A 20624-nucleotide genomic window follows, 5' to 3' on the forward strand; every position below is an offset into this window, starting at 1 on the left:
GGACTACATTTTCACTTTAAATATTTGTGCTTGTTTCTTTCTAACTATACTTGTTGTTGCTGTTGTACTGGCAGAATTTAGACTACAAAAGACTACAATTTCTCCCCGTACGTTTCCACAAGGCTTTTATTTTTAAAGCTGGGACCGGAAGCCGTGGCATTGTATTCCGGCTGGCTCGACAGTAGCACCCCAAATCGCCTTATGGTTGTTTAGACTTCAACGGTTTTTCTATGTCTGTGGGAATTTGTCTCGTCAAAAGCACGAAGGCATAAGGAACGGGAACTACAACAGATTTTCCATCGTGGATACTTTGTCACACCTGAAGATACAAGGTTTTTACATCAATTTAAAGACATACTTCGTCCCCCCGGTGAGTTGCCTCTCCCTAAAAGATGAGCTTCTCCGCAAGTTTGATGCAATAGCGGATATCCTCGTATTCGACCGATTCTTATTTTATACGACGCAATATAAACGTTGGTTTGTGCCTGTAACCACACCGTAATGTGCCTTACATCGTCTTAAGTCACATTTATTTTTTTTTACTGGTTGCTTCTCTTTTTTTGGTGTCAAATGTGGTGAATTAATGATGGCCAACACGTTGAATGTGCTTTCAAACTTCACACCAAAAAAAAAAAAAAAAAAAACCCTGGCTAGCCTCGTCCCGTTATTGAGACTACACCCTCTATCTTGAAAATGTCAGCCTTTCAACGGCCCAGCTTTTGACTTCATGAAGAGCATTTCGGAAAGAAGAGTCGTGCGACCGCTAACATCGTGTTAACCAGTGAAACTCATGGAGGGGAGGAAAAAAAAATGCCATTTTGACACGTCAAACGCATGTATTTTGATATTTTTTCCGTCCCTCCGCGCTGTTGTAGCTAACGCGTTGCTAATAGTGTAACGGTTATTTACTGCCGTTTGAATTAATAGTGGTTAAATTGCAACGTAACGGAAGCCAACTCTCGGCGGGTAAATATGCAAGCTAATTGCTTACAAGCTACAAGTGGGCATGTCTTCATTTGGAGTACGACTACGAGTTTTACAACTTTACAAGTTTTACTTGAACCAAAATCTTTCATTATTCTCTCATACTTTGTTATACTCACTTTGACTTTTGCTTCGCAGGGTGATAATCACTGTTATTCCGTTAACTACCAAAATGGAGTACAGTCTGTTTTGCATCCTAGATTTAAAAATATTTAGTGTTGTCTAATCAGTAAAGGACTACAACAACTCGTAAACTGCGAGCCTTAGTGACAGAACCAATGGCACATAATTATGCTGTTTAGTCTCTCTGTTCAAGCAAGTTATGTTGTGTTATTGCTCTGTCTTTTGCAAATAGAAACTCTTTGTAAACTTTGAGATTGAGATTGTGCATCTAGGACAGCATAATACCATCAGACCATGCCAGAGCATCCAGATCTAATTGATGTGAGGTGTCTGCACAACAGAAACTCTTAGTTTTCCTGCATAATTTCAGGCTGAAGTTACTGTTGTATTTAAGATCAAATATACCCGGTAATAATCAATAAGAGAATCTGGTTTCATTCAGTCATTTAGTTTTATTGCTTCCTCCAGTTGTGTGAGCCTGGGTTCATGGCGATGTCACTTTCTGACAATGGTAGGTGTGGCTGCAAGTCACAAAGAAAATTATTGAGCACAATTTTGTAATTGCCTTGATATAAATAATGGGTCATATAAATGGTGAACATTAATAAGATCATGAGCTGCAGTGAGAAATAGATAAAAACCTGTTGTTCAAATATCCGATAATTTGTGTCAGACTGATCTTTTTTGATTTTTGATGACAATTACAGTAACCCATGAGTCACTACATAATGTACTGACTGTCTTTCAATGTCTGTTTTCTCTTCCACAGAAATTATGTGCAAAGTAGTCCCCCCCCCCCCCCCCCCCCCCCACGCACCCTTGCAATAGTTGCCATATGTACAATAAGTGGTAAAGCTTGTTGGGATTGAAAGTAAAACCACTTCTCTGTGCTTCTGGCTGTTTGGGGTTTGTGTCACCCATAGTTACAGATTTAGCTAACAGATTTAGAAATGGGATTCATTTCATTTTTGCTTATTCTTATTCTTCTTTAGTTTTTTTCAGAATTCTCCCTTTAAAAATGGTCAGGTTTATTAGATTTAAAGATTAATATTTGTAATTAAATATGTTGTTTTTTGGCAGATCGTTTAGTTAAAGAGGAAATACTAAAAACACAAGCACATTATCTTGTACATAGGCAGCTGCTCATATTGTTTCAGTTGTGTACCGTGTGCCTAAAGAAAAAAATTGTCTGTTTCGCTTTCAGGCCCTGTTATACAAGTGTTATTGTCGTCCTCTGACGGATTTATCCTCTCAGCTGTCGGGTGTAAGGAGGAGAGGAAGCAAAGATGCCGAAACCGGTAAGAAGCTGAAAGCTAGATGGGAGCTAGATAGAAGTGTCAGCTGCTTTTATCATACTGTGTTTCACAGATATATACAGAAATGCACTCCTAAGGGGAATAAGTCAGGAAAACACATGATTTAGACACTTTCCCTGCTAATTGAGTCAGATTTTTTGATAGAAAAAATCAAGTTTTAGTGTTACAATTATTAAGCAGTAACCCATGAAGCTCAGGATATGTGATATGAATCAGATACATGAAAGTTGCTTGTTTGTTCCTGTCTAGGCTGTTTGTATAAACTGACTCTTTAGAAGTACTCTCTAGTTGTCATAATAGTCGGCATGCACCACTGCCCAAAGCTACATTTGAGCATTCTGGGAAGTGGCAGTTTCATCCCCATGGTTGCTCCCACTCCTCATACTCCTCTTCCAAGTAAACAACAGCCAGAGTGTGAAGTGTACTGCCTGGCCCACAGGCCTTGCAACTGCAACACTGCTGCCATTGTTGCTTAAAGGGTGGAGAGAATGCCAGAGTCCTGGGATGTGAACAACGCCAAATCAAAACCAATTTGATGCAGTCCCTTCATGGCTGTCTGATTCCCACCGTCGGCATGCTGCATTTTCATCAGAAACAGACTCAGAAAGAGGGATATTGCATGTTGCACAGTTAGTTTTCACTTTACAGTAAGACGTTGTGTAGCCCACTTGTTACTTTGCTCAAACAAAATATGACACAGCTGTTCTGCGTATTTGGGATTCTTAGTTCACCAGCTCTGGTTCACTTGATGAATTTGAAACAAAGCGTTGGAAAGATTTCAGGGTCAAGTTGCTAATGCTTGCATCAGAAACTTTCCTAGGAAGTTGGAACAACAGGCTTCAGGCTTTGCCACAAATGAAGCACATCTCCTGTCTAGCTCTTTAGGTGGTGGGTGTTTGTGTGTGTGTCTCTGTGTGGGAGGGGGAAGGACAGCCAGGCACTGATGTCATTCTCCACTTCCCCCTCTTGTCCCCTGAGTCACCAGGGCACCATCCCAAAAACAGCCCCCAGGACAGCAGAGTGCTGGCCAGTCTGCTGAGAGTGACATCTCTGTCACAGACAATAACTGACAGGGAAAGTACAGCTTGTCGCAGGGAGGCATTGACACAATACACAGAGGAAGCAAGAGCAGGGCCTATCAGACATGACCTTCACTGGGATCTGTGCCAGACCTCAAAACTTTTGGAATAGGCCTCTTTCGTCTCAGTGTCACCACTCATCTGGCATAAGATGGTCGCAAGTTTGAGTAACAGAAGAGTTTGTTAAGCTAGCCGGGAGGTGACTGAATTTGTTTTTCAGTAGTGCGATAACAAACACAACTTTATAGAATTTTATATCCTTGCGTTTTTTGAAATTCATTTATGATTAGAATTGTGGCAGATTAACAGCTGTAATGCTGTTTTTTCCAAAGTTGCTTCTCTCGATCCTGCTTCATTTGTTCTCAAGCCTGTGAAACAGTGACCAAGCAAAATTCAAATACAATATCTTCATAACTTAATTGTATAACTGAAGATAAAATAATTAGACAGACACACAAGATGTAGTGTAGCTACATAACACATTCTTATATTGATAAAACGGGCTGTTCAACAGCTGAGCTCTGCAGCAACGTGTAAAGAAAACTATCCAGACTCTGGACAATAGACCTTAGTGTTAGTTGTTTTTAGGATGTGACCAGATGTTTAAGGTCAAAAGTGAGTTTTTATGTGGAGCCTTTTATAGTGAGACCAGCAACTTAAAACAAATTGAACCAGAATCCTGGAAGGTGTTTTATTACTGTTGGACATTGCTGGCTGTGACGTTGCTGGCCTGAGGAATACACTCCTATTATGGGGTTTATGTGTCGTAAACACAAAGGCAGGGGGAAAATCTTCAGTTTTTAGTGGAAGCCTCTGTAACAGCAGTTCTGCTTCTCCCTGACTGAAGCATGGCTCCTTGGATGCCATTAGTGGTTAATATATCAATAAATGTTTTTAATGGTGATTCATTGATTGTGAATTAGATAGTAGCATTAACGTCAACATATTGTACAGTTATATGGATTAATGTGCTGTTTCTCTATCTCTTGATATCATGTCCCACACCCTCTAGACCCCACCCATTCTGTTTCGTGCACTCTTTGGGCTTGGGGGGGGGGGGATTATGAGGTGACAGCACCCCACAGGAAGAGGGCCCTAGCTGGCTTCCTAGCTTGTGGCTGTTTTCCTGTTTGCAGGAGAGGGGGCCTGCTGTGTATATCGGGGCCCAGTCTGTGTCAACATCCTGTCTCTGTGGAAGCATGGTGAAGAGTGAGGATTATCACCAGAGGACACAGGACTGTCAGGGAAGTCAGTAAGATGAGCATAAAGTTCAGGAATACTGGGAAATTTAGAGTGGAGAAAGGCAGGTAAGAATTTCTTGTAGTGCTCATCAAGCGTTTTAAGAGGTCGGAAAACAGTAAGGGTTATGGGAAGGGAGGAGTTGCAATGTTGGTGCTGGGCGACATTAAAACTCTTGTTTGCCAGTTGTGTTTGACCTTTCACCTCATTTATCACACAAAAGCTAGGTTCACAATCAAGAGGGTTAAGTAAGGCCCTCCTTTTCCCTTTTATTACCCCTTGAGTGTATCTTGTAAAATCACTCAGATCCTGTCTGTGCAACCGTCAACTGGGCAGAGATGACAATTATGATGATTTTTTATTTTTTTTGTTCCCTTGTGAATTGAGGTGCTTCCCACACACTGCATTCACCTTCTCTTTCCCCAAAAGATGAATGTCTGTGTTTGTAGGTACTGGTGATTCACTCCCCCTTCCATTCCTCCCTCCCCCTGAGGCCTGCCTCACCCTGCAGGGGGGGTTAATCAGAAGGACAGACAGCTGCTCAGAGCCCAGCAGGCCAGATTAGCAGCTCTACTGATTGAAGCGTGTGTCTCTCTCTTAAGGCCTCTCTCAACAAAGCTCCTCTAAACAGCTTACAGTAACTAAACAGCTGCACATTTAACAAGGGGCCTGTCTGAGCAAGAACTCGCCTTCACAACTGAAATGGAGAGGGGGATTTAGAAACATCTCAAAATGACACTTAGACCACAAAATGAAAAAATATAAATGATGCAGCCTTTGGATTTGACACAACTTGAACAATCAGTGAGATACTTACTTGCTGTGCTATACCAGTCCCAAGACTTATGTCCCCTTTTATACAGCCTGTTGAAGACGGAAATGTTGTGCCTTTATTCCACCTCACTATTCTGTATTAAAGCTTGCTGTTCAGCCTTTATACTGGCAGCGGAGGTAGTCACAGAAGTGGATAAATGTCTGTGTGGAGGGCAGAGCCAGCATTGCGGTGACAGGACACTGACGGTGTAGTTTGATATGTCACACCTCTGATTCCATGTAAACAAGCAAAGGCCACTTAACGAGGGGTTTTCTTAATGGCAATATAACAGGATATCTGTATAAAAGTTTGTTTGAGGCTGAATTTCTCCATGTAGGCTTAAAAAAACAAAAAATAAACCAATAAACAGAAAAAAGTTGTGCTATCAATTCGTTTTGGCTCAGTTTTTTTGTCGGAACAGCTTGTGTCTCTTATTTATTGTTGATTAACCTCAAATTAATATTTAATGAATCATTTGAGTTATTACTGACTTTGTATTAACACAAAGAATTCAGCAGTATGTCATATTTTTAAGCAAGTAAAGAAAGAGAAGAGAAAGAGATGGAAAAAAGAGAGGGGGTTAGGGAGACACATTTTTCCAGCTGCTAATATACACTCTTCAGGAAATAGTCATACAAGATGATGTACAGTAATTAAACAGTAAGACAGAACCATAAAACATCTGTTACTACGTCCAAATGAGCTGCAAACGTCTATTCAGTATACTTGCAAACACAAAACATGTCAGCAAAGAAACTGAAAACTGTATTGCAAAGGTGGTTGCTGAAATGAGATGTAATGGACAGGTACCACAACTGGAACGTGACACTGCTGTGTGAAGTGGGCATCCAGTGTTATACTCATTTTAATGATTACCTCTTTCAGGAGCTTTTAAAGCACGTCAATACACATGTTGATGATTCTCAAGCTCCCTAATATGGCAGCAACAAACACACCTGAATTTGTTGTTAGTAGACATGCTTTGACCTGCAAAAGAATCTGATATCTTGTGAAATATGTCTTTGTTTGACCTATACTGCAAGTCTAACTCTAAACTTTTTGATTTTGAAAGAGATCTGATTGGTCCTCTTAAGAACTGTCATATTGCCCAGTCAGTGTGTCTAGTGTCGCCAGACGGACAGTGTCGTATAAGGACAGGCTTGCAAAAGTTGCTCCTTTGAGACTTCTCAGTTGTCGGTGTGTGTGATTAGCTGTGTCAGTGCCTCGGCATGTTGTTGTCCCGCTTCTCCTCCCCCTCTCTCTGCAGGAGAGAGAGGATTAACTGACCGTCTGGTCCATACAGGATTCCACCTCTCTGCTCTGTGGGTTGGCTATGTTTTGGCAGAGACACATACACACATGCAGCACAAAGGCTGGCTCTTTCACAGCTGATTGCTGATGGCAGGCGGGCCCCACACAAACACAGTGGAAGAGACATTCAAGGCCGGTCACTTGGAAACCCCAGCTCAGTACTACATTCTCCATGACCACTCGTGTCTCAGAAAGTCACTGAGGCCGCTATTCTTGAAACCAACACAGTCTTAATTCATCTGTTAGTGAACCATGAACAGGTTATTTTGCTGATGTTGCTATTATCTGAGTTTATGAACTTCTTTGCAGAAATCAAAGAACATTTGAAAGGCCATTTTGTAGAATTTCTCTCATCGCTAATTTTCGGTCATATCACATTGTTTGTACAGGACATAGTGTAAAAAGAGAGGGGTGGAGGTGTCAGTGCTTACCACCCCTGTTAATGAATTTCCTGGGTGGTGGTTCGTGTTGGTTGAAAATTTTATTTTGCTTGTGTAGTGTTCCCAAAGGCCTGCTGCAGTAGCATGAAATATGGTTGACTTTTTTGCCTGATTGTACCTTCTGATACAACTTTATATATAATTGTTGATTCTCATTGAATATTTAGATTTGTAATTGGATTAACACTAATCCATAATCTGTTGTTTATAATTAAGTATCTCCACCTAAGCAAAACTAATTAGTGAAGAGGTATCTCATGTTCTACCATGTAGCATTATCCATAGCATCCTCGTTATTGGCAGTGCTGTGTTGTATTAAGTCACTAATGTTATTAGATGTCAATCATTGCTGTTGAGTTCCTAGAGATGTACATTCATAAAGCATCCCATAATCAATCCTAGGAATCATGGTAAAAACTATTCTATGACTAAAAATTCTCCAACCTGAAAGTAGGCTTCAAATTATTTATGAAGTTTTGTACACACACTCAGCAGAAACATTGAAGATGAAAAGTTGTCCTTTTGTGAAACCATTCATTTTTCCTTTTATTTCCCAGCCATGGATTAAAGCTTTGTCTTGATGTCTAAAATGCATTGAAAGACACAAGCAGGCAACAAGGTAACAAGCATGCCAGAGAGATTTGGTCTCGAATATTACAAAATATTTATCCTAAGCAAAATTGACCCTGTCTGATGGCAAAATACAATCACTTAGTCACTTAAGACATAATCTTTTCCTGGGAAGCTGCCCGCATTTTCAACCAAAATAAAGCTCTGCCCTAAGCAGGTTAGATAGTGCCTTTCTTAAAATAATGTTACATAACAGACTGTTGCATGTTTCAGTAATAGTCTAGGCCATGCTGGAGTGTTCATGCAAGATGCCTATAGTGTAGAGAAAGTGCTGCAACTTTTCATGGGCAATTAATGAGGGAGACAGAGGCAGATACACAGTGGTCTGAGCTCCATGGTGGCACGGGGAGTCCAGCTATATGCTGTATAGACACAAGTTTCATGGATTATTTATTGCATAGAGAGACAGTGAGAGTGTTAAAAGCAGGGGAGATGGTGAAGCAATAAAGAGGGAGAAAGAGAAATGCAAAGTAAGCGTTCCTGGGATTTTGTGTATAATTGGAAAAGGAAGGTTTCATTGCCTCAGTTTCTTCTTTCTGTGTCCCTTTTCCTTTCCCTTCTTTTTTGTATGGTTGGCCCGTCAACAGTAACCTCACTGTAACTTAATCTCAAAAGAAGCACACCCTAGATCATCTCTCTTGCTTCCTGTTGCACTCTATCTCCCCCATGCTTTTTTTTCACTCTTCTTGTGCTCTTGCTAAACTTTGTGCTTTTGCAGTCTCCCTCTCATTTTGCTTCTCGCTGTTGTGTGTATCATGCACGCTTCCCTCTGTGTCTCTTCTCGAGTTGTTAACCACCACTGAGGCAAGCTCAATGTGTATGTAGGTGTGGGAGGAAGGATGTGAGATGCTTCGGAGGTCAGCCTCATTCTGTTCTGTGCCATCAGCTGCTGCTAGGCCTACTGCCAGTGCTGCTTAACCAGGCACAGACAGTGTCTAAGTTTTATCCTCTGCTCCTCCCCAACAAGGGTCCTTGAGTAGTAGGCTGCCTTGAAAGGTGGGGCTTGCTCTCCCTATGAAAAGAAAAAAGGAGAGACAATAATTTCCACTGGGTCAACAAAGCAACAAAAAAACTTAAAGCTGCTTCACAAAAATCTTCTTAAACATCCTCTACATGGTTTGCCTGTGTTAATATGACAAACAAAGTAAATTTCCTGTTGTGTTTTTTTTCCCAGATCAATGTCCGTGTTACCACCATGGATGCAGAGCTTGAGTTTGCTATCCAACCAAATACTACAGGAAAACAGCTTTTCGACCAGGTGAGGATAAGTAACATAACCACAAATGTTGACTAGTTACTTTTTTCTAAAAAGCTGTGCAGTTTTTATATTCATATTTATATCATGGATTTACTGCCATTTTGAGAGTGCTCACTTTGGTTTCACCTCTGTTAGTCACTGTCTAAAAGAGAAGCATTTCATTGCAGGGTAGAGAACTTTTACCTACCTGAAAACACTAGTGTCAAAGCACATCATAAGGATGCAGTCTGAATCTCAATTTCCACTTAATGTTATTAATCATCTTCCATCTTTTCCTCAGCCTTTATCCATAAGCAGATATTGTGTTGTGAATCAAATGATTTAAACAAAAACACAGTTATGCTCACACTGCTTACCTGATCTCCCAGTGAGCATTTATTTATCAGCCAGTTTAAGACACTTTTACAGCAGTAGCATAATCATGTTTGTTAAAATTAAATGGCACATCTAAGAATGATTATTGTTGCACCACAAAGAAAATTATTGGTCCAGTCAGCCACAAGGCAAATCATATGCTCCCACATACTCCGAGCAAGTGGAATCCCAGATTGTTTTATCCACAGAGTTGAAACTGCAGACTTGCATAATCTGATGTGACCGTCTGCTGTCTTGCATGGTTGGGATGTTAATGCACAATCGGGAAAATGTAAAAGGACAGTTATAGGATTTTATTCTGTTGTGTGCAGCCCATCTTATCATGTCTAACCAAAAATAAAGGATACATGACTAAACTCTTAGGCTTTTACAGCGACCCAACAGCCTATCAAATGACCTATTCAGTGTCAAGCTGTAAAAAGGAAAAATTTTCTCTGTTACTGTACAAGTTTAATTGCTTTTTAGCCACCAGTAATAATCAATCAGTAATAGGCACTGTACATAAAAAATCTTCTGCTTTGGTTTGTAAAGTAATCAGCTGGGTGTCTTGTGAATTCCTGGAGGCACACATTTTAAAGCTATGTAAAATAGTTAGAGGCTGCCAGTGTTGTTGATTATCACCTCATTTATTGTGATGATCACATGCTAAAACTCTGCATGTAGACGGTGGTTTAAGACCCTTTCTGCATAACCATGGTCTTATATCATTATTCACTCCCAGTGACCTTTGTGGTATATCACCACTGTCTGTCTTTTCTTCTATTTCCTGTCTGTCTACACTGTCAACTGCTAAATAAGGCAAAACTGCCGTGAAGATTACTCTTAAAATGATGCTTTTTGAATCTGTAGGAATTAAGATTTCATTTTGTTTTGTTCCCAGGTGGTGAAGACAGTGGGTCTGCGGGAGGTCTGGTTCTTTGGCCTACAGTATGTGGACAGTAAAGGCTATATCACCTGGCTCAAACTCAATAAGAAGGTGAGTCTCACTTCACTTAAATTCTGTACTTCATAACCATCGAAACACACTAAGCTGTTCTTTCATTTAAACCCTTGCTGTCTTCTTCCTTCTCTTTTAAATTTGTTTGTCAGGACCCAGCGTCAGTGTCTGTTTGTCTGCGATAGGTCTAGAACTTGTGCTGTGGTTTGGTGGCTCTGATGTGCTCTTCCAAGAGGCTTCCTCTCTCACTCAGGCCAACACACCCTCCAGCATTAACCCCCACTATTACAGTGTCTCTGTGTGTTACAGAGTATGCGTGACAGAAACCTCTGTCTGCCTCTGTCTGAGTCGATGAGAGAGTGAGATAGATAGAGACCACAGAAAAAAGTGAATAAAAAATTCCCCTCACACTGATGTTGTGTGGGCTTAGGTGTGTGTGTGTGTGTGTGTGTGTGTGTGTGTGTGTGTGTGTGTGTGTGTGTGTGTGTGTGTTTGTGTGAGAGAGAGAGAGAGAGAGACAGAGACGGAGAGACAGAGAGAGATACAGAGAAAGCGCCAACTGTGCCTGTATGCATATGTCCCTAGATGTCAAAAGAATTAATATGCTTGTTTATCACAGTACTATAATGTGATTTTGTTATGGATTGTATCCCAACCAACACTTTTTTATGGCAGAGGCATATAATGATGTATTGATTTATTTATTTTTTTATTTTTTGTGGACATACTTTGTAATGGTGACTGTTTCTAAGTCCCTCGTCCTATTTTTGTATGGAAGATTATCTGACATGCACACAGTTATTGAAAAATCTGTGATGAGCAAATCATCATGCTGATATATCAACCTGACTAAATTATTGGGGTGTGTATATATATATTAGGCAATCTTAAAATATTCTACCATGCCACCTACTGAGATGTAGCTGTGACACAAAGATTATGATCTGCTGACTAACAGATGGATGATTAAGGATGCTGTTGTCTCTATTTTTCAGGTGACCCAGCAGGATGTGAAGAAAGAGAACCCTCTGCAGTTTAAGTTCAGAGCCAAATTCTTCCCCGAGGATGTTTCAGAGGAGCTAATCCAGGAGATCACCCAGAGACTCTTCTTCCTCCAGGTAACAATCCGCTCAATAAATTGAGGTTTCATCCAAATGTAGTGCAAATTGTGACAGAATATCCATCCATTGCTGTTTTGTGAGTATTAGGAGTTTGGTACATCAAGATAAACAGCTGGTGGCTGGTGGAAATTAATATTTTGCCAGTTAAACCTAAATCTTACAGTCTCATTATTGGTGATTTTCCTGTTTGCAATTTTTTGCACTTTCTTTTTGTATCTTCAGTGGAAGATTCGGTGACTTTTTTAAAAATGTTTCCACTTCGTTTTTTTTTTTTCATACACAAATTTACATAGCAAATGTAATAACTCAGTTATTCCCTTCCATTCTTCCAGGTGAAGGAGGCCATCCTGAACGATGAGAACTACTGTCCTCCAGAGACAGCTGTGTTACTGGCATCATATGCTGTCCAGGCCAAGTATGGAGACTACAACAAAGAAGTCCACAAGCCTGGCTACCTTACTCATGATAGACTGCTGCCTCAGAGGTACACATACAAAATATGTCACAACTTACAATGTGTGGCTTTGGTATGAGCCGAATTGACCTGCCTTGGCTTCCCTGCTGTGGGTTTCCCCTCAGTTTTCACACACCATCTCTCTCCAAACCTGAAATATGTCTTGTTCCCTGTTAGAATCGTCAATGATTTCCTCCAGAGGAAACAATTCTGTGCCGATCGACATTCCTTCAAGTGAAAGTCATTTCATTGTGTGTGTGTGTTTGTGTGCAGAGTTCTGGAGCAACACAAACTGACCAAGGAGCAGTGGGAGGACAGGATACAGACTTGGCATGAAGAACACAGAGGAATGCTAAGGTGTGTCAAACTTTCCTCATCACATTCTCCACTTGAAACCTCTTGAGAGGGACAAACTTATCTGTGAGTGTTTGTGTTTTGGACTTGTAATGTCATGTTAGGATGTGGAAGTACATCACTGTGTGTGTAGTCACTGTCTGTAGAAGGCTGAACAATGCCTAAAGTTTCCTTGGACCTACTTTAACTTGGAATGTGTAATTTGATGATTTGATACTGAGGCCATTTGTTTTAAAAATGTACACAGATACATTTCTCAGATATGTTAATGTTGGTTTAGACTATGTCTAAAAATGTGTAAAATCTTCCAACTTTTTCTGCATTTCCTCTTCTTTAGAGAGGACTCGATGATGGAGTACCTTAAGATTGCCCAGGACTTGGAAATGTATGGCGTCAACTACTTTGAGATCAAAAACAAGAAGGGCACACAGCTGTGGCTGGGCGTGGATGCCCTAGGCCTCAACATCTATGAACATGAAGACAAGTAAGGCACAGACAGTCAAATACATTTGCTGGGTTTACGTATAAAATAAGTGATGTATCATATATTTATATATAAACTTAAATTCAGGTAGCATTTTATTTTCCCAAAATAGATGTGCTATGTTTGAAGCAGAAATCCAATCATATACAGATACATTTTTGCAGAGCCTCAGAGCAGTGGTTTGTAGTTGATTGCTAAACAGCAGCAGACTGGAGGACAAGTGAGTGGTTGGAGGCTCAAGATACAGCATGTCACAATCAGAACTGCTGGTGCGTGTGTGTCAACGCATGTCGTCATAACGACGTCTGTTACAGCTGCTGTTATACAAGCTGAAAACCAAAGCCTTATTTGCTGTTTGTTTCCATATAACATGAAAAAAATACAATAATCGCTTCCTAGCCCACAGCAAGAGGCAACTTTTACATGGTCTTGTCACAGAGTGGGGGTGGGTGTATTTCTTTGATTTTAGCATAAAATGAATAGAAGAAACAACTAATGCAACACCTTTTTCTTCTTGTATCTTTCTCTCATTATATTTTTGGATTTATTTTTTTCATCTGAGTGTAGCATTTAAAATATTTTATTTCAAACATATAAATGAATCATCCAAACCAGTTGGCAATTGATTAATTTACCTAATAGACCAAGGTAATTATGTGCATTCTGTGAAGGACCTTGTCTTGACCACAGAGTTGGTCTTGCAATTATTGACAGTCCAGCATGATCTGTGATGATGTCAAAACTGCAGAACAGATTTTTGCGCTTCTATTTTGCATTTTTTTTTTTTATTTGATATTAACATATTGCATAAACCAGCTGGACTGGCTCCAGTATTTTTTCACTTTGTAAGGGACTCACATTGCATATTGTCCAGCAGGGATAGAGGAAGATATTTTTAGAGGTGAAAAATAAGGGAGAGGTCGAGAAAGGAAGACTGTGTCTGTCCATTGTAGGAGAGTCTTTCCTGGTTTTTTCCCTTTGTGGTGGAAAGGATGGATTTAATCATAGTCCCCCCCTTACTGTCCCTGTGCTTTGCCCTTCCTGTCTGTTATCTCGGGTCATCACAACTGCCGTCCTTGCTTGTGTCCCCCCCTTGTCCAGGTGATAGGAGAGAGACACAAGGAATAATGTTTACGTCTCTCTGGTGTCTCTGTTCATTCTTACTTTATCTCGTCTTTTCCTTGCTTTCCCCTTTTTCCTTTTTGATCAGAGAACATCACCTATCATGTCAAATCTTTGCAGGAGGTGATATTTTGAGTTTCATTGAACTCCTTCTGTTTCCTGTTATTATTCTTTCCCAGATGTAAAATAAAATAAAAATAAAAACTTAAAAAACATGAAGAATCATTTGGTGCAAGGTATCTGTTCTGGGCACCATCTGCTGGCTGAATATTATAAAACATGCTACACCACCTGTACTGTACATCCTCATGTGAGTGGGATACGTTCAAATGTTAAAAGTTCACACCATTAACCACAACTTGATATGTTTTCCAGGTTGACCCCGAAGATTGGCTTCCCCTGGAGTGAGATTCGAAACATCTCGTTCAATGACAAGAAGTTTGTCATCAAACCTATTGACAAGAAAGCACCTGTGAGTGTCAGATTCATCAAAACTATAGACTTTCTTTATTTATCGAGACATTATGTCCTGTTTCACATCTAAGAACATATTTCCTGCCTCTCCCTTTGTAGGACTTTGTGTTTTATGCCCCGCGACTGCGCATCAATAAGCGCATCTTGGCATTGTGTATGGGTAACCACGAATTGTACATGAGGAGGAGAAAGCCAGACACCATAGAGGTGCAGCAGATGAAGGCTCAGGCCCGGGAGGAGAAGCACCACAAACAGATGGAGAGGTACTGCAGAGAAACACTCACAACCACACACACACACACACACACACATATATATATATATATATATATATATATATATATATATATATATATATATATATATATATATATATATATATATATATATATATATATATATATATATATATATATATATAGTAAATGCATGCACAAACATTTCAACTTGACTATTGTAAATGGCATGGAGTTTTCAGTCTTAACAGACAAAGGATTAAGTTGATGTAACATTTGTTCTCTTTAAGTGGCTGCTTGGAAAGAAAAGTAGATGGTAGAGCTTCTCCACTGGAGGGCAGTCTTGCCTCTTTTACACACCTGCTCTGAGGCAGGAGTGCCTGGTTATTTTATGTAATTAAAGGTGCTTTAGTGAAGTTTTATTTAAGAGTGTTTCATTTGCTGTGTTTCCCTGTATTTGCGACTTTCACAATGTAAGTAATCAAGTAGATTACTTGTAATCTGACATATGTAAATGCAAAACTTTTTCAGGGCCCAGCTGGAGAATGAGAAAAAGAAGCGAGAGCACGCAGAGAAAGAGAAGGAAAGGATAGAGCGTGAGAAGGAAGAGCTCATGGAGAGGCTAAAGCAGATTGAAGAGCAGACGATGAGAGCTCAGAAAGGTACCCGTTTTTCTTGTTATCCATTAATCTGTTCTCTTATCTCTGTCTGTCAAATTAGATCACCTCTGGTTGTTTTTAATGTCACTTTGTTAGGATAGTTTTTATTTATTCAGAAAGAGTACCATGCCCATTCTACATTTAGGCATAATTATATGTTGGTGACTGTACAACAAATAAAAAATAAGTCACCCTCAGTTTAGTTTCATGTGCCTGAATCAACAGTGTCTGACAGTGTCTGTCACTGCGAACAGATATCATAGGTTTGAATTTGAAATGTGTAAAAAATTAAGTTGAAGTACAAATTGTGAGCGAGGTGTTTGTCTGTGTGCCTTTCCACAGAGCTCGAGGAACAGACTCGCCGGGCAATGGAGCTGGAGCAGGAGAGAAAGAGAGCAAGGGAGGAGGCTGAGAGGCTGGAGAGAGAGAGGCAAACGGCTGAGGAGGCCAAGGCAGAGCTGGCCAAACAGGCAGCAGACCAGCAGAAGACCCAGGAACAACTGGTGTGTGTGTGTTTGTTTGACTGATGATGTGAGCTGGCTGTGCATACTAAATTGTTTTAAGTTTTCATGCACCCAAGCCTCTGTGCTCTACGGGATTACTTTAAGGGGATTGTGTAAAGAAATATAAAGTATATTCCATTTCTCTGTAAAGTATTTGGATGTTTGTGTAACAGTAGGATCTCTGTTTCATTCCAGGCTGCTGAACTGGCTGAATTCACAGCCAAGATTGCTCTCCTGGAAGATGCCAAGAGGAAGAAAGAAGATGAGGCCGTAGAATGGCAGCACAAGGTACAGCACACCTCTCTCCAATCCTACATAAGCAAACACTGTGGTTATTGTGTAATCTTAGAAGTTTAGACAGATTGCGCTGCTGTTGTCTTAACACTGTCCCTCTCCGTGTCCTCCCCTGCAGGCTCTGTCAGCCCAGGAGGACTTGGAGAAGACCAAGGAGGAGCTGAAGACTGCGATGACAGTGGTGCCAGCTCCTCCAGGCGGCCATGCTGAGAGTGAGCATGACGAGCAGGATGAGAACCACGCAGAGGCCAGCGCCGAGCTGTCCAATGAGGGCGTCAGCCAGATAGACCTCCGCAGCGAAGAGGAACGCATCACTGAAGCTCAGAAGAATGAGAGGGTCAAGCAACAGCTGCAGGTGAGAGCGAAGGGCGAAAACCTTTAGGATAGGCTTGGAAAATGGCCACCTGAGAGCCAAATTAGCCTCTCAGTGAAGTCTGAAAGTTTCAGTTGAAGGACTACATCTAAACTTTAGACAGATAAAATCGAAATTTCTTTGACAAAATGATAATGACCTGGGAGCTACCTTTCCAACGTCAAATGAACATTCACACTTTATATAAAGTTCATGAAAATGACATGAATATACATCTAATAGATGACACCTCTGTGTGGAGAGCGATTTAGCGTTGAGGTCTAAAACTAGATGAATAAAAACGTTTTAATCTAAACAAAAATTCAGTTAATCAGTCTCACCAAAAGACTCTCAAAAGTCTCACAAACACAATAACAATGAGATTATATTATTTTCTAACAGCAGTTTTGTTGCAAAGAAGAAACACCGGCCAAGCAATGGCAAATAAGGGTAAGATAAGGCATACGTCTCTGTCCATTCTTCTTTGAACTCCTGCTTTTAACAGGAGTTGATGTGCTGGTTTAGACTGTAGCCTGGCTTTAAAGCAGACCTACTGGTAATCCACTGATCGAACTGGTGATATCAAATCACTTCATTTATTTCACAACCTTGAATATGTTACAAAGGCTGTAGAGCTAAGCCGGGCTACTGTATAGGCCAGGACTTGTACTGAAGCTATGGCAAGAAGAATTCAAACAGTTTTATAAATTATGAATCAAAAAGAATTCACACACTGGCCTGTGTCTCTACTGCACCTGTAGGCCAGTGCTGAAAAATAATATTGAAAATACTGGCCAGTGGCCAAACGTGACATTTTGACACACAGGTAGCCAGAGGCTGTAGATTAGTGGCTTTGCGTCAATCAGATGTTTCGTTTAAAATGATTGAGGCGTATATTTCGCGGTTTTTCTCTTCTGCACCTGTGTTCCTTTTCTTGTTTTCACTCCTCTTGTCTGCAACTTCTGCGCTCCTTAATCCCACTGTTGTTTTTCCTGTCTTTTTCAATTCTGTTGTTTGCTTCTTTTCTCCGTCTTCTCTTTTTCTTCCCTCCTCCTCATCAACCTCTTATCCTTTCTTCCCTTTGATCATTCAGACATTAAGTTCAGAGTTGGCCCAGGCCAGAGATGAAACCAAGAAGACAACAAACGACGTGCTACACGCCGAGAATGTGAAAGCAGGCCGAGACAAATACAAAACGCTGCGTCAGATCCGACAGGGCAACACGAAGCAGCGCATCGATGAATTTGAGTCCATGTGAGAACAGCGCCTGGGCTGTTTTCCCTCAGGAGTACCTGTTTCTGAACTTTCCCCTCAGCGGCTGCTCAATTTTTCATGGACTACAGATGCTGCCGTCCTTGTTATCCCAGCGAGTGCCCCTCAACAAACCCTAAGCAATCTTGAGAAATTATCTTGTCAAACTTTGCCAAAGTCCTGTCCCACATCTCCACTCAGAAAATTTGAAAATCTCCCTGATACGTAGCTGCTTACACGCCACCTTGAACAAACAAATATTGTCGACCTGCAGACATCATCTTCAATCCTTAAGCACAGGGGAAAAGAGAAACTGTAAAACCAAAATGGAAGCAATTTGATTTTTTTATTTTGAGCAAACATGGCCATAGAAAGCTACTTTTGTTGTGTTTTTTTGTTTGCTTAACAACTTATATGCAAAGCTTTAGTATGATTCCATGTCTTCAGTTAAAAATAACGTGTCCTGTCCTTATTTTTAAGTTCTTTTCCTCTGCTTTTGTTTGACTCGTTTTATTGATGATGCCCTTCTTTTTAGTTGTCTGTCAAACACAATGAAGAGTTTGGGAATAAATTAGGTCACTATTTTCATTCAGTGTCAAAGCGCTGCTATAATACATCATGTTACAACATTTCACATGCTAAATATGCTAATTCTCTTAGCATCTAAGAGTCATTAGAGCTGAGCTGAGGTCATTTCACTCTATTCTGTCAATTCAAACTATTGTTTTAATGTCACATTGATAGGTTTATATAGAATGACACTGCAGTATTTTAATAGTTTCATTTGAGGCTAAATATCAAGAATAGCAATATTTTCTGATTTTGATGAAAATCCTTTTTGTGAAGTGAATTGACCCTCGTAGGGAAAAGAGCCACCCAGCTTGTCGCGCGGCAGGTTTTGATGAACGAATGTAACACAGGTAACAAAGGGAAAGTGTTTTTACATGCAAAGGTGATAGGACAGCATGTAATGAGCTTGTGCCACTGAGCTATCGCCCTCGAGCTTGAAAGTGTTATGAAGATAAGCTAACTGGTAGTTGTTTAGCCGTATGTGTCTGTGTATGTGTGTGTTTTCCTGTTCCATCCCAGTGTTTCATTCCCAGTCACCATAGATGGTTTTCTCTGCCTACCAGCTCACAAAGGAGCGCAGGGGATAAAATGGACAGGCAGAACAGACAGATGAGTAATGTATCCAAGCTGTTTGTCTGTCCATCTGTATGAGTGTTAGTGTGTTTGTATGTGTGTGAGAGAGAACGTATATATGAGTGTGTACAGGTGTGGAAGCTGTGGCCTGGCACCTTTCTGGCTGGGGAGCTTATGAAAACATCAGTCCTCAACCCAGGACAAATCTCTACCTCAGTAATGTTAGCAGTGGTGACTGACAGTCAAACACTCAGGGTGCCCTCCCCCCTCCCCTTTCCAAAAAAAAACTTGGTTGCTGTTACATCCTTTGGCGATGCTCCTGGGCAGGCTACGTTTGGTCAAAGCTTTGTTGCTTTCTAGCTGTACGCTGGTGACGCGAGATCAAATTTGAAAAGTGTTATTTCTTACATCTGAAGCTAGTTTTACTGGGTGGTCTCTCCCTCCTCCTGGCCTTGCTCAGATGTTGTTCTTTCTCATTTTGTCTGAAAAAAATCCCAAACAATGAGGAAGGTGAATGAAATAATGTTGCAAATATCAGAATGGAGATGTACTATATACAAAGCATTTTCAGAAGAAGCTAGGTCATTCTGATTAGGTCCTGTGATGTGTTTGGGTTCTTTGGAGCCACGAGTTGTTGCTGGTAAAAGGCCGGGTCTATACAGCCGACTGGACTCACAACTCTTAAAAGAAGGTTCTCTTGTAAAATAATTAAAATGGCCTTCAATGTCTGCACAGAACTTTTCTCTCCTCTTTTACACTTTCAATGAAAGGAGACAGTTTGCAGACCTGCAAGGAACTCTTGGGACTTGTGAATTTGTAAAGAGATGAGATATTAGTTGTTCTTAATGTGAAGGGACCTCAGTATTGTGAATTGTGAAAATCTCTCTAGAATAAAATGGAGAATCGGCCAATTTCTTGCCCTAGAATCTTAATATAAATTCTCATCTAACAACATTGTTTGTGCTCAGACAACAAATCGACTCTACCTTTTGTGGGGTGGGAAATATGTTCCAGGGTGCATTTTTGAAATGAGTGAACATTAAGTTTTCCTTTTTTTTTTTTTTTTATTAACAATATGATGAAAAATGTTTATGGTATTATTTGTTACTGCTATACGTGACAGCTGGTCTAGGTTGATTTTTTTTTTTTTTTTAATAGTCAGAGAGTTTTAAAAGTCAAAGCACTTGTATGAAAAAGACACTGAAGACTGCCTTTTGTGTTAACTTCAAAGTGTCCATTGTTAGTGTTGTGTTTGCCATAGCAGGTGAAAAAATGATCCTGTGCTTCCAGCTCATATTTTTGTATTGTGTTCAAAGACCGTAAAGCAGCAGCACACATCAGGATACTGGACAGCTTCATTGGAGGGGAAAGCTCCTGTTGACATGTCCACACCCCCAAACCTTCCACAGTCAAGCTATTAGGCTACGGTTAGACTCCATCATTCTTCACAGCAGAATGTTATTAGCCTGCCTGTCCCCTCCAATGAAGCCAGCGTCTGTGATGATGCCTGCTCTGGCACCAGCTGTCATGTGTCAGCATTTTCTTTTTTTGTTTGTTTTTGTTTTCTTTATGTTTATGATAGTATTCTTTAAGATAGCAGGCACAGATGGATTGCAGTCCATGTCATTGGTTCACAAATAAAAGTTTTAAATTTTCACCCATTTGTATTTT

General features: G+C 40.4%; 1 protein-coding gene across 2 annotated transcripts; it reads left to right on the forward strand.

Moving 5' to 3' along the window:
* The first annotated feature begins 180 nt into the window (after positions 1–180).
* Positions 181–20610, forward strand: LOC139609577 (radixin-like). 2 transcript variants are annotated; one of them, XM_071464331.1, is made up of 15 exons: positions 181–370; positions 2312–2405; positions 9111–9194; positions 10450–10545; positions 11502–11624; positions 11960–12111; positions 12355–12438; positions 12773–12919; positions 14417–14513; positions 14615–14778; positions 15283–15413; positions 15753–15913; positions 16109–16201; positions 16326–16562; positions 17653–20610. In XM_071464331.1, exons 2-15 carry the CDS (start codon positions 2394–2396, stop codon positions 17815–17817), a joined length of 1746 nt encoding a protein of 581 aa, XP_071320432.1. In that variant the 5' UTR covers positions 181–370; positions 2312–2393; the 3' UTR covers positions 17818–20610. The 2 variants fall into 2 exon arrangements, with proteins under 2 accessions (XP_071320432.1, XP_071320433.1); XM_071464332.1 differs by lacking the exon at positions 181–370 and adding an exon at positions 685–966.
* The last annotated feature ends 14 nt before the right edge of the window (positions 20611–20624 follow it).

The sequence above is a fragment of the Trachinotus anak genome, unplaced genomic scaffold (genome assembly GCF_046630095.1).
Source record: "Trachinotus anak isolate AG129_WGS33_773 ecotype Australia unplaced genomic scaffold, CSIRO_AGI_Tana_v1 ptg000026l, whole genome shotgun sequence".
In the NCBI taxonomy this organism is placed as follows: domain Eukaryota; kingdom Metazoa; phylum Chordata; class Actinopteri; order Carangiformes; family Carangidae; genus Trachinotus; species Trachinotus anak.

Coding starts and splice junctions, on each gene's coding strand:
- LOC139609577 (XM_071464331.1), top strand. Junction 9,195..10,449: donor GAAAACAGCTTTTCGACCAG/GTGAGGATAAGT, acceptor TTTTGTTCCCAG/GTGGTGAAGACAGTGGGTCT. Junction 11,625..11,959: donor AGAGACTCTTCTTCCTCCAG/GTAACAATCCGC, acceptor CCATTCTTCCAG/GTGAAGGAGGCCATCCTGAA.